We start from the raw sequence: 14,930 nt of genomic DNA, 5'->3' as shown, positions 1-14,930 counted from the left end.
CCCAAATGCGCCGCATTGTGGATATTTAACCCAAAATTTTCAATTCAAATAAAAGGGAGCCAAATTACCATAACCAACCCAATTTTATCTTTAGCAGGCATGACTGGACTGGACAGCCTAGTCATCAAACATCATCTTCCATCCAACATACATACGCTGCCAGCTTCAGTTTCACCAAGTAAAACAAAATGGAGGGCTTCCACAGGGAGCATTTGAGCCACAAGTATTATAACCAAATGCTAACATTACAATTTTCAATAGCTTAAATTCTAAAATCTTACAAACAGTTATAGAAAAATTGTGAAGAATCAACCACTGGGTGCAAAGGACATGCACAGGCAAACTCCATTTTATACAATCACAGATACAACAACAGAATGTTATATAAGTCTGTGCCACCAAACCAAAATCTCACGGAAATTACTGCTCACGGAAGAGTAATACCAAATGCAATGCATTGTTCTTCATTGCTCTTCAAGATGAAATTGACATAATTGTACTTTGTACATATTCATCTCCTCATTCCCATTGGCCATTACTTCGCTCTGTTGGTGAGCCAGGAACAAATGGAACAAAACCACGCCCGCCAAACACCGGACGCATGAAGGCATCATCAAACTTGCGCCAGTAGTAATGTACGGTGTGAGTTGGGGTGGCCAGGAGCATCCGTAGGCTGGTTGGTCGGCGAATTTCATGGCCACCGAAATCTGCATCGGAATTCTGCCCACCTCCTAGAAGTGGAATGGTGAATGACTTTGGAGTGGATGGATCTGAGAGCACGCTCGCCGTGTGTTTTGATGCAGGCAGCAAAAACCTTATAAGAGGCTTAGTCATCAAACCAAATACCTAGGCAGACAAAATGGTGGTAAGTCAGTTGCCATTCCTGGATCTTCATGGTATGTAGTATTAACTATTAAATCTAATTTGCAGAACCATCAGAAAGGACACTAAAAATGGACAATTTATGTGTTTCAATTTGAAGAAAACTTATTTTCCCAAAAAGCTCTTAAGCTGTGCTCATATATATAAACTATTAAATCCAATTTGCAGAACTATCCAAGAGCACACTTAAACTGGACAATTTATGCATTTCAATCAGAAGAAATAGATCATTTTCCCAAAAAAGCTCTTAAGCTGTGCTCATGGATCCAGCTTTGCATTGAATGACACAAATTTCTGATGGACAATAACAGAACCCCAAGTAGCACTTACAATTTTTTCTAATCAAATCTTTTACTTGAAAATTGAGAAAGCATGTCATTAAATTAAATGGCTAAATCAGGTTAATTAACCATGGTTTCTTCTTTCAGATCACCATTTCCAACACTCTGAATTAGGTTGGTGCTCAAACAGCCACTCATGTGCAAGGTATTGAGTCCACAAAGTTATGAATTTGTTTAGGAGATTCTGGCAATGTGTTTTCTAAGCAGTATCAGAAAGCATATGCATACAGTATCTTACCGTTGTGCTGAAAAGGACAACAGTTATGGTGCTGGTAATCATAATCGCATTCCCTCGCAACTGAGTATGCCCTGACCTTGTAAACTGCATAATTATATGTATATATATAAGCAAACTTTGATTGGAAAATATTCGCATTGTTCTGAGATCTCTCTATAGCATTTTTAGAGCATACATATTCTGGGCTTCATATAAAAAGTTGAGTCATTACCTGATTGTAAGCTAGAGCCATAGATACGGCACCTCTCATGAGACCAGCCCACCAAATTATAATCTACATAAAAAGAAGAATTTCATACAGTGGTTATGGGTAAAACTAATGATTACCAACCCCCCAAACACAAACGTACACGCAGTAAAAAACAACAAAACCAACCCAAAAAGAAAACTTACTTGCTGCCTGAAGCTGATTTTGTCATTTGGAGATTTCTTAGCTAAGTTGGACAAAAAGGAGAGAGGGAAAACAAAGGCTGCCCTCCCAATTAGAACCAGACAGAGCAGTATAGAACTCACTGCAACTGATGTTCCCGGGCTACAGAAGCAGAATCAAGCATCACATCAAAAAACAATAAATGGTTACTTCACAAGACAACAGTATCGTGCAATTTGTGAATAAGAAGTTCCAAGACTAATTTTAAATGGGGAAAATATCCCAACATATCAATGACCATGCAAACAAATGGTCAAGTGGGACCAGATTCTTATCTGTGGGTTAAGGGACATACCTATCGCTGACAAATCGCCACTTCTCAATGTCAAGGGCGTCCATACCAACATAAAGGAAAATAAAAATCTCACAAACAAATGACAGCGTTGCAAAAGCATGCCTGCAACATTTCACAAAGAGAATAAAGTATGTGATTCTTTTCAATAATGTATCTGTAATGAAAACAATATATATGTGCAAATAGGTTCTAGGGGCTTCATATTTTCTAGGAAAAAATCGTACTTGGTAGTCACTCTTGAGCTCTCAGTCACATTGTGCCAGGTGTAATGGGACATTACAATGCCACAGAAAAATACTGTGAGAATGCCACTCAAATAAAACATCTGCAGGTCAGATCAAAGTTACCAAGGGTCTTAATCAAACGAACAACACATAAATCAATAGATATAACAACAGCATTTGAAGTCAAAAGAAAATGAAGGAAGTTAAAAGAAATCTTACTTCGGCAAGAATATAAGAAAGGTAAGCCATAAGCATCATAAGGGCAACCTCACGATCTGTGGAGTGCCTGGAATTTTTCAGAATTTCAGTTAATATAGTTCATCTTCAGTCATATTTTCAGCAAAATTATATATTTTCCTACAATAATTTTGAATACTTGTTTTAATAAAATAGGTTTTTAGGGATTTAAAATGAAGGAAATTCATTTGCTCGAATACAAGGAATTCAGAATCAGAGTGAAGAGTGAGCCTTCAGTCATAGTCCATTATGCTGTTCCAATGGTATATAACATAAAGCATTGTATAAATCAGATGCTAGGGACCACGGTGTGAGACACCCTAATTTCCAGCACATAGGCATTAATCCTTGTAGAACATCACCTGCTCTCATCTACAAATCCTTTCATAACTCTAATTACTGGTCCTCATTCCAACTCTATGACAAACACAGAACGACTCTTGTTACGGAAGTCAGTGATAGTATGACGAAAACATGAACAGTGAGGAAGGAACTTAATACTCTTCTTCTGTTAATTTTCGCAAAATAAAGCTTCACAATACTGCCATAGAGACGCTTTAGGAATAAAGTAAGACTTTTCATGGAATAAATGGCCTCTCTTTGGCATTTATATGTCACATAGGACTTCTCTCTTTATTCACATTTGATTCATCTTCGTCTCCTGTTCAGAAATCTGAGTGGTATCCATTCCTTCATTCTTCTAATCAGACAGAGATCAGACAACTATAACCTTGTATAACCCCATTTACATATGTGCCAGGATCTATAAGTAGGGATTATACACGTAAGTTTTCAATGGAATGGATATCTCATCTTATGTAGAAAAAAAATCGATAGTTAAGATTGAACTTCTGCCCAAACATAAAATAAACGACATGGAAATAGGGAACAACACAAATAATTGCATTATATGCAACTTCCTTCAGATTATATTATACCTGCCAAAATACAGCTTTTTGATAATGTAAGCACTAAGCAGCCCAGCCTGCAGAGAAAAAGGAACAAAAGAGGAAATATCAAACCACAGAAAGTCATACAGATTATCCACATACATGCACAGGCACACAAACAAATGTGTGTGTGTGTGTGTGTGTGTGTGTGTGTGTGTGAGAGAGAGAGAGAGAGAGAGAGAGACTTACTAACACTCCAAGCATAGTGCTTGTGAAAAATAAATAGAAGAAGTTGCCAGTAAACTGCAAAGCAATTCTGGGATCGATATGGGTAAGGTCAAAGCTCTGAATTGCATTGAAAAGCACCACTGATGTAGCATCATTTACAACACCTTCCCCGAATACCAGACTGTAGAGTAAAGGTGTCTCATCCTGATTAAGCACCTGCATCATCAGTGGGAATAAGTTCAGTTTTGTATGATGGGCATTTTTACTCTTCAAAATATTGCTGTAATTTGAGAAGGCTCATACCTGCAATGTGCAAACAGAATCTGTCGCAGCAAATATTGCACCAATTGCTGAAAAACAAAAAAGAAGAGGACAGTAAGGGCCGAGCTAGGAAAAAGAAAATAGTGATGAAACAAAAGAGGCTGATTGAAGTAATACCTAGATAATCCCCTATATCCAGGGAACCAATATCCAATTTTTTAAAGAATTGTGTGACACCTGAACCAACAATCAATGAGATATAATCACAACCATATAATAGAATTTTGCTAAAACCCAATAATGGTGATTATTAATAACAACAGACATTTGATATAACATAAATTTTGCATTGATTGACAAACAAACATCAAATCATTTGAATGATACAATACATAGAAGAAATTTAAAAAAAAATAAAAAAAATAAAAAAATAATTACTTTAGAACACAATCCAGTATTTCTAAGCAGTAAATATAAATAAAGCAAAACTCTAATATGCACACATTACCTTTAGTTCTAAATAAAAAAATAAAAATACACAGTTGTTTCTTGGATTTCAATTTGTATGGAATTTGATGAAAGTCAATACAAACTTGTCTTACATTTTATCCTAATTCACACAATTCCAAATCCACTGCTTAAAACCCAAGCTCCAATGCAGGTAAGCGAATGTTGTTATAATTACATCTCCAGCTACTGATTTAAGTAATTGAATAATATATCAGTGCCTTTACAGATAAAGATCTAACCATCCAGATCAGGGAAACATACTCACATTTGTTACCATCAAATAAATATGTGGTCATATTAATTAGCATTGAAATGGGTTTAGCATTATCAAATATCCCTCAACAACTACAACAAAAGATTTCATCAAAAAAATTTTATCATTCTAATGGGATAACAGTATCATACAAAGGTGAAAGTTAGCAGCCTCAAGTACCCAGGCCTTTCTAAGCATGCAAATCTGGTACATACAGCTCACCCCAAACCAAACAGCTAGTGAGCCCATCCTAAAAGACCTGCATGGTAGGACCATGTAATGATCAGCTGACTTTTCTATAGTCTAGCATCACTGGAAAGTTGCTGTTTGTTGACTAATAGTTCTTAAGGATATTTTTGAATTCAAGAAAAATTTGAAATTCAACATATTTCAATGAAACTAATCAAAATAAGAGCAAACATTTTGAAGTGATTAATTTTTTTATTTTTTATTTTTTGTTTCATAACAGTGGTGTCTGGGACCCTTCAGTACCCAATTATCCAAATCAATTGTAGTTTTACCTTACAGCTATAGTATTCTCGCATGTTCATTGTGATTCTCCTTCACATTGAACAATGTGTGTACAAATATTCAAAAGCATGCAATCGTTAATTTTTTTTTCCCTTGTTTTTTTTTTTCATTTTTTTCTTCTGTCAATGTCTCGAAGACAGTTATAAATTGTTGAGGTTTTTAAGATTTCAGTTTCTTTGGCATTCTTCCTTCAGTTAAATTTTGTTCCCCCTTCATAAATGGCTTGAAATCAGAGACTCGTATGCAGTTTTCCTTTGCACATTCAGGTATAAATGGTAAATTAATTTAGGAAATTTACCAAATCAACATACCTATTGAGAAGACTTGCCAATCAATAGGGCATCACATTTTAAGAACATTCTACATCTAATCATTGTTTGCAGTATTTTACTACCATTAGATAGAGATATGAAAAGCAAAGGAACACAAAATGCAACTGAAAAATTATAGAACAAATGCAATGTCTGTGTAATTAAAGTTTCAGTTATACATTAAAAATGTTTCCCCTTAAACAATAGATTTTGTATGATACTGCAATTCTTTGAACAATTAACATCCTTTTGAGTTTCATAACAATTTCATTTATTGTACCACCATAAATCTACACATTGTGCCACCTAGTTGGCTGAACCACCAGACACAAAACAGCACAGGAGAATTATTTGTCCAGCATTTAAAATATTTCTGAAAACAAGCATAATAAATTGGAGATGAAAAATCAAGTGCAAATAACTCAGATATTAGTTTCTTTCAACTGTACTTTACGAAGAATTTTATCCAAACTCTCCAAGAATGTCCTATGGTAAGTACAAAAACATGCACATCTTGGGGTATTATTTCCCATTCCTTGTGCAGACCTATGAATGAATATTGTACATGTTATACATGCTTATCAAAGCATATGCATGATATGGCATCTTGTACGAAACAATGTAAATGAAGTGCAGTTTCATACTTTCATGTAAGCATTGTCCAACTGGGGAGTTTGCAATTTGTCAAATTTGGCATAATAGAAACACATCTGAGATTTTGAAGCTTATATTTTCTCATTCATAATACGCAAGAAGCACTGTAATGATCAAACTAACTTGAACAAAGTTGTCAAACATACCTAATGATATGATGCTCCAAGATATTAATGTACCAACAGCACCAAACAGCATGATAGTCATGAAGTTACGGAAAAATTGCTTCTTTTTCACCTGAAACCTGGCACAGGAAACAGTGATTCAATTCATAGATCAAAAAGTTTGAAGAAGAAGAGATTTAGAACTCCTGGTGGCCAAGTATATAATCAGAAAATTGACATCAGATTACCAGATAAGAATATGATTTATGTTAAGCAAAAATTATGAAGGGGAGAAAAATATTAATTGCCAAGCAAGAACAAATTGTACTCTGCTCAAAAGATAAAAAGGAATGACTCTGAAATCTCACTATGCTCAAGTCCAAGGCCACAGGAAATCTATCGAATGCTTAGAAATGTTGAGTAATACTAAAGATTTTGCAAAATACAACTTCAGAGCCAATGTGCTGCTATTGACATTTCCTCTCCTTGTTTAAAAAAACAGAAAAAATGGCAAAGTTCATTTCCAGCAATCATTTGCCTTCATATGATAATTTAGTCATATGAATACATAGTCAAGGATGCAGGGTCGATTGAAAAGAATGGTTCAGTCATAAGCTTAGGCAGAGATGCACCTGCAAACATGTAGATCACATGTCGATCCTAATTTTCAAAAGTCAATGAATTTCACAAACGAAATTCTATTTCATCATGCTTTTCACCCACAAGTCTATAACAATATATCTACGTAAATATCAACTTCAAACCATCCACAAGACCACCTTCTTATCGCATTATTCTACTGATTCGTCTACTCCTACAACAAGTGCAGAATGGAAACGAACAAGATAAATTGGAAAAACTTAACTACAGGTCTCAAACCAAGAATGTTATCATGTCCACACATGCTTTTAGATTAATAGACAAAGTACAGCACCAAAGGACAATTTATATATATATATATAGCCAGAGTTTCATCCTAAATCTATTCAAGGAAAACCAAAACAGCTTTCAATGACAAAGGAAAAGCAATGCAAGCAACCTGCCATAAAATAGAAGATAACTATCAAAATTAATGATCTAAAATAGGCACAGTCAAATCATCTTATAATATATATAGTTCTTCATTCAGTAACAGCAAGAATACAATGTGAATCCTCAACTTACCCAGCATTAAAAATGATTGGTGGAAGAAGATAAATGAAGAACAGATCTTCACTGAAGACAAAAAGATGTGAGCTTTTTCCTCCACTAGTCAGTAAAATCACAACCCCAGTACACAGACCCTGCAATCAACACACAATTTCAATACAATCTTCCAATACTATCTGGAACACCAAAGTTCCCTCTAAAATTAAAGCTTTTATTTGTTAGTTGTACTTAATAGAGATAACACTAACAAGCAGAGCAGGAGGCCTTTTAAGGCTTTATCTCTGGTGCATGCTCGTTATGTTTTGAAAGTTCAGAATCTGTCTCTCACCTATTCCTTCATTGTTCTTTTCCCTGGAGGGTTTGGAACACATATTAGGAGTTTTTGGAGAGATTTGGGTTTGCCTGGAGTTGGTGGGGGAGTTGTCATATACTTTGTTTAAAAGCATTGGAAGGAGTAAAGATGGTTCAGCTTTGTGGAAGTGCAGGGTTTTTACTTTTTGCTGTCTTGTGGAGCATTTGGCTGCCAGGGGCATTTGGTTGCCAAGGTATTTTCTCAGGAAGAGTATGTCATGCTCTGATGTAGGATAGGATTCAGTATTTGGCTTCACCGTGGGCTTTCGCAGCTGGTTGTTTTAAATATTTATCTTCTTCTGATTTCCAGCGTGACTGGGTTGCAGCACTGTTTTGATGTTTTTGCTGTTTTTATTTCCTTTTTTTTTTTCCCCCTTTTGAAAAGGATTTCTCATGCTTTTGTTGTATTTTCTCCTCTTTGATACAGTTTCTTCTTTTCTATTTAAAAATTAAAAAAAACCCAAAACAAAAAAGATTCAAAATTTTATTTTCTATTCACATCATCGTCCTCCTTTTAAGCAACCCAACACAGGATAAAAGTGAGAGCTCACAATAGAAAAGTCACAAAAACCAGTATATAAGCCAGAATATACGTGAAGTGAACTTTCCTTTCTAGAAAATCCAAAACTTATCATGCAAAAGATACAAAAATGTCTACTTTGTTTTTTCTGCGCATGTTTTCTCAGTAACCAAGCAGGATGTGAGAAAAAACACATCTTCAAAAATTCAATTTCTTTTCATTCACTTATTTTTTTTCCTCGTAGAATAAACTCAAGTTTTGCATGCTTCGGAAGTTAAAATGACCCAAAAATAATTTTCTTTCATGTCCTCATATTTCAGGGCAACCAAGGGAGGGTAACTAGGAATGATAACTCACAATAGCAAGAGCGGTAATAGACTCATTCATCCACCGATTTTCTTCCAGAAGGTGACCAATCACAATACAAGCACACAAAAGCGCGACGAATAGATTCATGGACACCACGGAAGCGTGATCTGAAGTTGATAGCATGTTCAATTTTCCCATGACAGCACTCAATTGCAGAGCCATTGCGACGGCCTCTTTATCAAGCAGTTGAACACAAATTCGCAATAATTTAACTAATTAACTATTCCAAACACGGATATTCACTTTAAACTGCAAAATGCACAGATCTATGTCTCCGAACTGTCCATCTCGAGAATCCCCAAAACTCAGAAACCGCATAAATTCTGCATTCAGGAAAAAAAGAAACACGCATATTAGAATTCAGATCAGCTAAGCAAATGTTAGTCTGGCTCCCCCTAAACTCGATCTCAATAACTCAAAATGATTTTGTAAAGTAAGCAACGAATCAAAATTTGCAATCATGCCCGTTTGGTTGCCGAGAAAATGTAAGAAAATCCGTTATTTCGAGATAACTTTATTGAGGTAGGATCTCTCTTTATTTTTCAAAAATAAATCAATATATAGCAAAATTTTAAAAAAAAAAAAAATTTCTCTTTTGCCTTCTTGTCCACCCTTCACTTCCCTCAACTTTCTCAGCAACCAAACAGAGAATAACATCGCCCCACACCGCGTTTCAGAAGCTTCAGAAACCTAAAGAAACACTCACCAGTGCCTTTCTACGTGAGCTGCATGAACGCATTTCCCAAACAACGAAACTGCCTAGAGAACTCGAAATTTAAACGGAGAAAATCGAACAGAGAATCAGAAACCACTCTCTGTGTCGAAATTCCCCCGTAATTCCGACAGAAGCCCAAATCCCGAGCGAATTGTGAGCTGCCAGATATAAAGCAACCGAGATTTCGGTGCGCCGGGCGGAGAGAAAGCGAGGAGGGGCTGGAGGCTGTAAAAGATGAAATGAAACCACGCTGGATACAGAAAGAAGAAAACAGAGAAGAAAATAATTTCGTACGGTAGAAAGAGAAACGGAAATACTTCGAGAGAGAAAATGGATATTTTGGAGGAGGGGGAGAGGGAGAGGGAGAGAGAGAGAGGCGTGTTCCGCGGGGAATCAATCAGAGAAGCCCCGAGGGAAACAAAACCACATTCATTGGCACGGCCCCATCCGGCCGTCCGATGCGTTGACTAAATTCAAATCTGGTCGCCGGAGAACCTGTGTTTTGACGTTTCCGGTGCACTCCGCCGTATTTGAACAGGTGGAGGCCGATGTCTTTGACTCTTGACCTCTACCTCTAATTAAGAAATATACAACAATTTTTTTTAGATTTTTTTGAATTTCTTATAAAATTTTATATATACTTATTAATAATGAAGGCAGATCTTCAATGCAAGTAGAACTATTTGGGTATTGTTGTAAAAATATTAAAATTTTAGGGATTGTTTGGTTATGATTTTGGTATTAAATGAGGGGATTAAAGTAAGTCTAGCATTTAAAGAAATTATTATTTAGTTTTGTAATCACCATGGAGGAATAATCATTGTTTATTAATTTTTCTTAGCAAATTTAGAGTTGAATTGGGATTAAATTATTTGTTTTATTATAACAAATTTAAATAATGAAATCATTAAAATCAAGTTATTGTTAATCATAAAAATCAATTTCATTCCTTGCTGAACCAACATTGGTCATCCAAAAATTTTTCAAAATAAAAAAACCCTATCTTGAAAAAATTTTAATTGTCCTTAATTTATGTTTGAATAATGCATGTAATTGAATCAAATTGAATATGATCGAGAGAATGTAGTAATTAAATTTGGATAGGAGCCACGTATTATTTAAATTTCAAATTCATAATAAATGCTTCTACTTGATTAATTTTAATTAACTGTACAAATCATACAAGTTTTCTTGAACATTTAGTACAATTTTGAGGTATGAAAATTTTTTTTTATTTAATTCTTTGCAAAGTCGATACATCTTTTAAGAGTTTTTGTGATTTGCGAGACTCCTGCACAAATCAAAATTAGAATTACATTAACAAATTTAAACTTTGATTTTATGTTTCGTAACTCAATCCCTTTTGGATTCGGGATTTGAATTTCCAAGAAAAGAAAAAAGAATTAAGTATAAAATTGTATAACTACCTTTTTAGGGATATAATAAACAGTTGAAAGTGAGAATACAACAAAAATATTACCCAAATGTTGGGGAATGTTCGAATTTGAACTTGTATTTGATATTTTGAAATTAGTCCAAATTCACCTAAATCCAAATCCAAGGTCTGAAATTCATACTGTCAAATACGGTATGTGTGAAAACACTAACCATATGAAGTTTAATCGCATAACTAAAATCAAGTTATCTATAAGATCTTATAATATCAATATTAGAATATTAACAAAGATTAATCATTTTATTTTTTATTATTAATGCAATGGCTGACTCGTAAACTTCAGATGCAGTAGCCTATTTCATTTGCTAAAGAAAAATTAAATTATTTTCTTTAATTAAAGTTTAGGAGTTTGTAGTTTGAATTTTGAATTTGAATGTGTGTGAACTTCTCATTAACATACGCATATTCAAATTCAAGATTTGAAATTCATGTCCTAAAAAATAATTATATTCATTTAATTAAATTAATAAAAACCCTTGTTTGTGCCGTTCAATTCCAAACATTCAAAAAATAACTCCAATCAGTCTAATCACTTGACTTCTCATTAACATACGCATATTCAAATTCACGATTTGAAATTCATGTCCTCAAAAATAATTATATTCATTTAATTAAATTAATAAAAACCCTTGTTTGGGTCTTTCAATTCCAAACATTCAAAAAATAACTCCAATCAATCTAATCACTTGATTAAAATAAATTAAGCCGGCCTAAATTTAAAATGCATTGCATTTTTTGACTTGGGCGTTGGAGTAGGCTCCTCGAGGCCCTTAAGGGTTTTCGAGTCTTCATTTTTCTCTAGTTGCCGACAACGATCAAACTATCTATAAATGCGAAGATTGAGACTTCGATTTTAGCATCAACAATAAGTATTAATATAAATTTATTTATTTTTGATAATTGTCCCTTATCTCTCACCAAATGTCCTTTTCCACAAATTGATGAGGGGAGAGAACCATTAGAACCATGCAGCAAGAAAGATACGCCTCCCACTGCCACAAATCTTCATGGACAAAGGCAGAGCTTGGAAGAGTCTCATGAAATTGATGTCACTTGATGTTGAGACAAAGCCCACCGGACACTTGTTGCTCGAGCTCTCTGTCTTCTTCCCCACAATGGTATTAAAATGGAGAACCATCATCTTCTTGTGGTCAGGAAAACAAAAGTTTAAACCCTAATTTAAAGTGGGTATGACCCAAAAAATTCTCATGTCATACATGAAAACAAGAGGATGGAAATAGTTTTCAGACATTTGTGATCCAAATGCTAACGAAATCAAATTTGTATTTTAGTGGTCCAACTGGCTTCCACACAAGTTTACTATATCTGTAATGTTGTTTCAGGGGTTATCAATTTATAGTCGAAAGAGAACTGTCCTAGGCATAATAATTTTTTTGTTTTTACTAATTCGAAACCCCAATGTAGATGACCTCTTTTGGATCTTTCAGAAAGTAGTGAAATCGGAAGATGACATGACCGGTCTCTCATAATATCCTCTGAATAAACTAAGATTTGATTTTCGTGTGCAGTCGAATTTAAGGCCTCTTGCAAGAAAGGTTACAGACATATCTCCTTCTATGGTACCTTGCAAGGACCTACCGCCTTAGAATGATCCTTCACAAATTTTGAACCTATGCCTTCATAACAAACCAAAGACAAATACCACGCCAATACAGTTAATTTAAAGATTGACTACTATTTTTCAAAACAAAAACACAATAGATTAAACAATTATATTTCATTTCTGAGCCTCCATATTTACTAGTTATTTTTCACCTCAAATCCACTTGAGTTAACTCTCAAGAACAAGAACCAAAACGCTACACTAATGCCAGTGTTTGAGTATTTTTAAAATTATAGTGTTGTACTCGAGATTAAACTTTTGTATTAACTCAAAAATGAGTAAAGGGATCGGCAAATAAATTGAAAGTCAAGTGAGTCGAAGAAAAAATACATTGACTAAGTATTTGTTAAATTTTGATGGTAATTGGCAAATATTAGGGATGGTTGGGTAGTGAGGGTATTCAATTTTGATTTGTACTTATCGCAAATGTGTGGTTTTCATAAGCACCTGAGCGGCCAAAAACAAGTGGAGTGGACGGTTTCATGGATCTAGAGGTTTCATCCTCTTCTAGAGATTTCCCTCAGCTCTTAATTGATAAGATCATTTTATTTTATATTATTTTTTGTTATATTGAATGATGCTGATGGGATTCATTAGTGATGCAACAATTCACAAATGGGTTTTAATTTGTGTCACACATGATGCATTGGTTTCAATATATATATATATATATATATATATATATATAAAGAAAATTATGGAAAAAATTAATTAATTTTTATTTTAAGATATTTGTTTGAATGAATGAATGAATGAATAATAATAATAATAATAATAATAATAATAATAAACAATTTTGACATAATTTATTATGGAAATATTTTTATTTTTTATTTTAATTCTAAATAATTATAAAAATATCACTTTATTTTAAACTTTTCTAAACTTATATAAAAATTATAAAATATTTTTTTTATTTTTCTAAATTTTTAACTTTTACTTTACATGTGGAAATATGAGATTTTTGAATTTAATTTGAATGGATTATGTATAGAATTCCTTCTAAATTCATACAAATTCAAATCCTAAAATTCATGATTCTAAATATTATCTTATATAAAACTTGAAAAATTGAAAAACAAGTAGTATTTTTTTTAAAAAAAATTTTATGCAGTTAAACAAACTCTTTATTTTATACCTTTTTTATGCAAATCTAAAAAAATTAAAAAACAAACTAAAATTATTCTAAAAAATTAAAATTACAAAATGAAAATCAAAACTAGTATTGTTAAGTAGAGCTAATATGGGTGGGTGCTCATTTGATATAAGAGATGGTATTTTATTGTCCGTTCAAAATAAATGAATAGATCATAAATCAAAATGTTTGGTTGTAACTTTTAATTTTTATAAAATTGGTCTGACCAAATCAAATAAATTGCTCCTATCTAATTATGTAAGAGTGAAAATTCAAAGGTCACTTTTACATTTAAAAGTTTAACCAAATAATTCTCTTCAGGTTTAAGTGGTGTGTCCAAGAACATGAGCTTGCTTTGTAATTATGAGCAAAGGATAATAAGTCTATTAGAATGGATGGTTTGTAAATGTGGGTAGACCATGATAAGAGCTAATAAAGATTATTTAGGTCAAATAGATATATCTAAACGAGTTGAGACGTGAAAGCTATAATTTATTTGAATGCACATGTAGCACAATTGTTTTATTAAAATAAAACTCTTTTTTCACTCAAGAGTGTTATAAACTAATTATTAGAGGAAAAGTTATCAAAAATATAGAAATGCATGCTGCGCTTACCTTCTAAATATCACACTTTTATTTACCCATTACTTTTTGCATATTGTATTATGCGTACAATATAATTATATGAAATAGTTGATGAGTAAAAGTATGATGTTTGATAGATAAGTATAGCATTTTATATATATATATGGCAAAAGACATTCACATTTCTAGATTTTAAAAATATCACAGACATTTCCTAAGATTTAAAAAATGTCACAAACTTTCCCTAAAATTTGTCAAAAAGACATAGACCTTCCCCTAAAAAAAACTTATCTTTTTGTAAAATACAAGTGAAAATGTGTGCCTTTTTGGCAAATCACAAAATAGATCCTTAAAATTTTTTAAACTTTGAGGAAGGTTCCTAAAAATTTTAAAATCTTAAAAAAGGTTATTATCTTTTTACCAAATCTCAGAAAATGTGTCTATATATATGGGTCCAACCAATAACTCTCAAATACTAACTAGGGTTGTAAATGAGACAGATTTGGAAGAAAAGAGACATAACACAAATCTATCTCGCTAGGAATGATTCGACTGGCTTACCATTCAGAGCACTACATGTTTTTCCATCTCTATCCCATTAAGAGACCTATTTTTTGCCTGAAATTCAAGTCCAT

At 33.3% G+C, this 14,930-nt stretch overlaps 1 protein-coding gene across 1 annotated transcript; it reads right to left on the bottom strand.

The window, feature by feature from the left end:
* Positions 1-226: 226 nt before the first annotated feature.
* On the bottom strand, positions 227-10,049 carry LOC131154594 (sodium/hydrogen exchanger 2). The gene is made up of 15 exons (XM_058107501.1): positions 9,485-10,049; positions 8,767-9,101; positions 7,554-7,672; positions 6,432-6,529; positions 4,204-4,263; positions 4,069-4,115; positions 3,787-3,981; positions 3,586-3,632; positions 2,630-2,696; positions 2,411-2,511; positions 2,187-2,288; positions 1,855-1,993; positions 1,673-1,735; positions 1,462-1,545; positions 227-846 (listed from the first exon to the last, which is right to left on the bottom strand). Exons 2-15 carry the CDS (start codon positions 8,938-8,940, stop codon positions 520-522), a joined length of 1,623 nt encoding a protein of 540 aa, XP_057963484.1. The 5' UTR covers positions 8,941-9,101; positions 9,485-10,049; the 3' UTR covers positions 227-519.
* Between the last annotated feature and the right edge of the window lie 4,881 nt (positions 10,050-14,930).

This window comes from Malania oleifera, chromosome 4, assembly GCF_029873635.1.
Source record: "Malania oleifera isolate guangnan ecotype guangnan chromosome 4, ASM2987363v1, whole genome shotgun sequence".
NCBI classification, from domain to species: Eukaryota; Viridiplantae; Streptophyta; class Magnoliopsida; order Santalales; family Ximeniaceae; genus Malania; species Malania oleifera.
This window is presented reverse-complemented; position numbering and strand designations above follow the sequence as displayed.

Bases quoted from the DNA above. Each gene is read 5' to 3' on its own strand.
- LOC131154594 (XM_058107501.1), bottom strand. From the start codon at position 8,940: ATGGCTCTGCAATTGAGTGCTGTCATGGGAAAATTGAACATGCTATCA. The intron at 2,697-3,585 runs GTATAATATAAT...GAAAAATTCCAG, and splicing joins AAAAAGCTGTATTTTGGCAG to GCACTCCACAGATCGTGAGG. The intron at 1,736-1,854 runs GTAAGTTTTCTT...CTTTTTATGTAG, and splicing joins AAATCAGCTTCAGGCAGCAA to ATTATAATTTGGTGGGCTGG.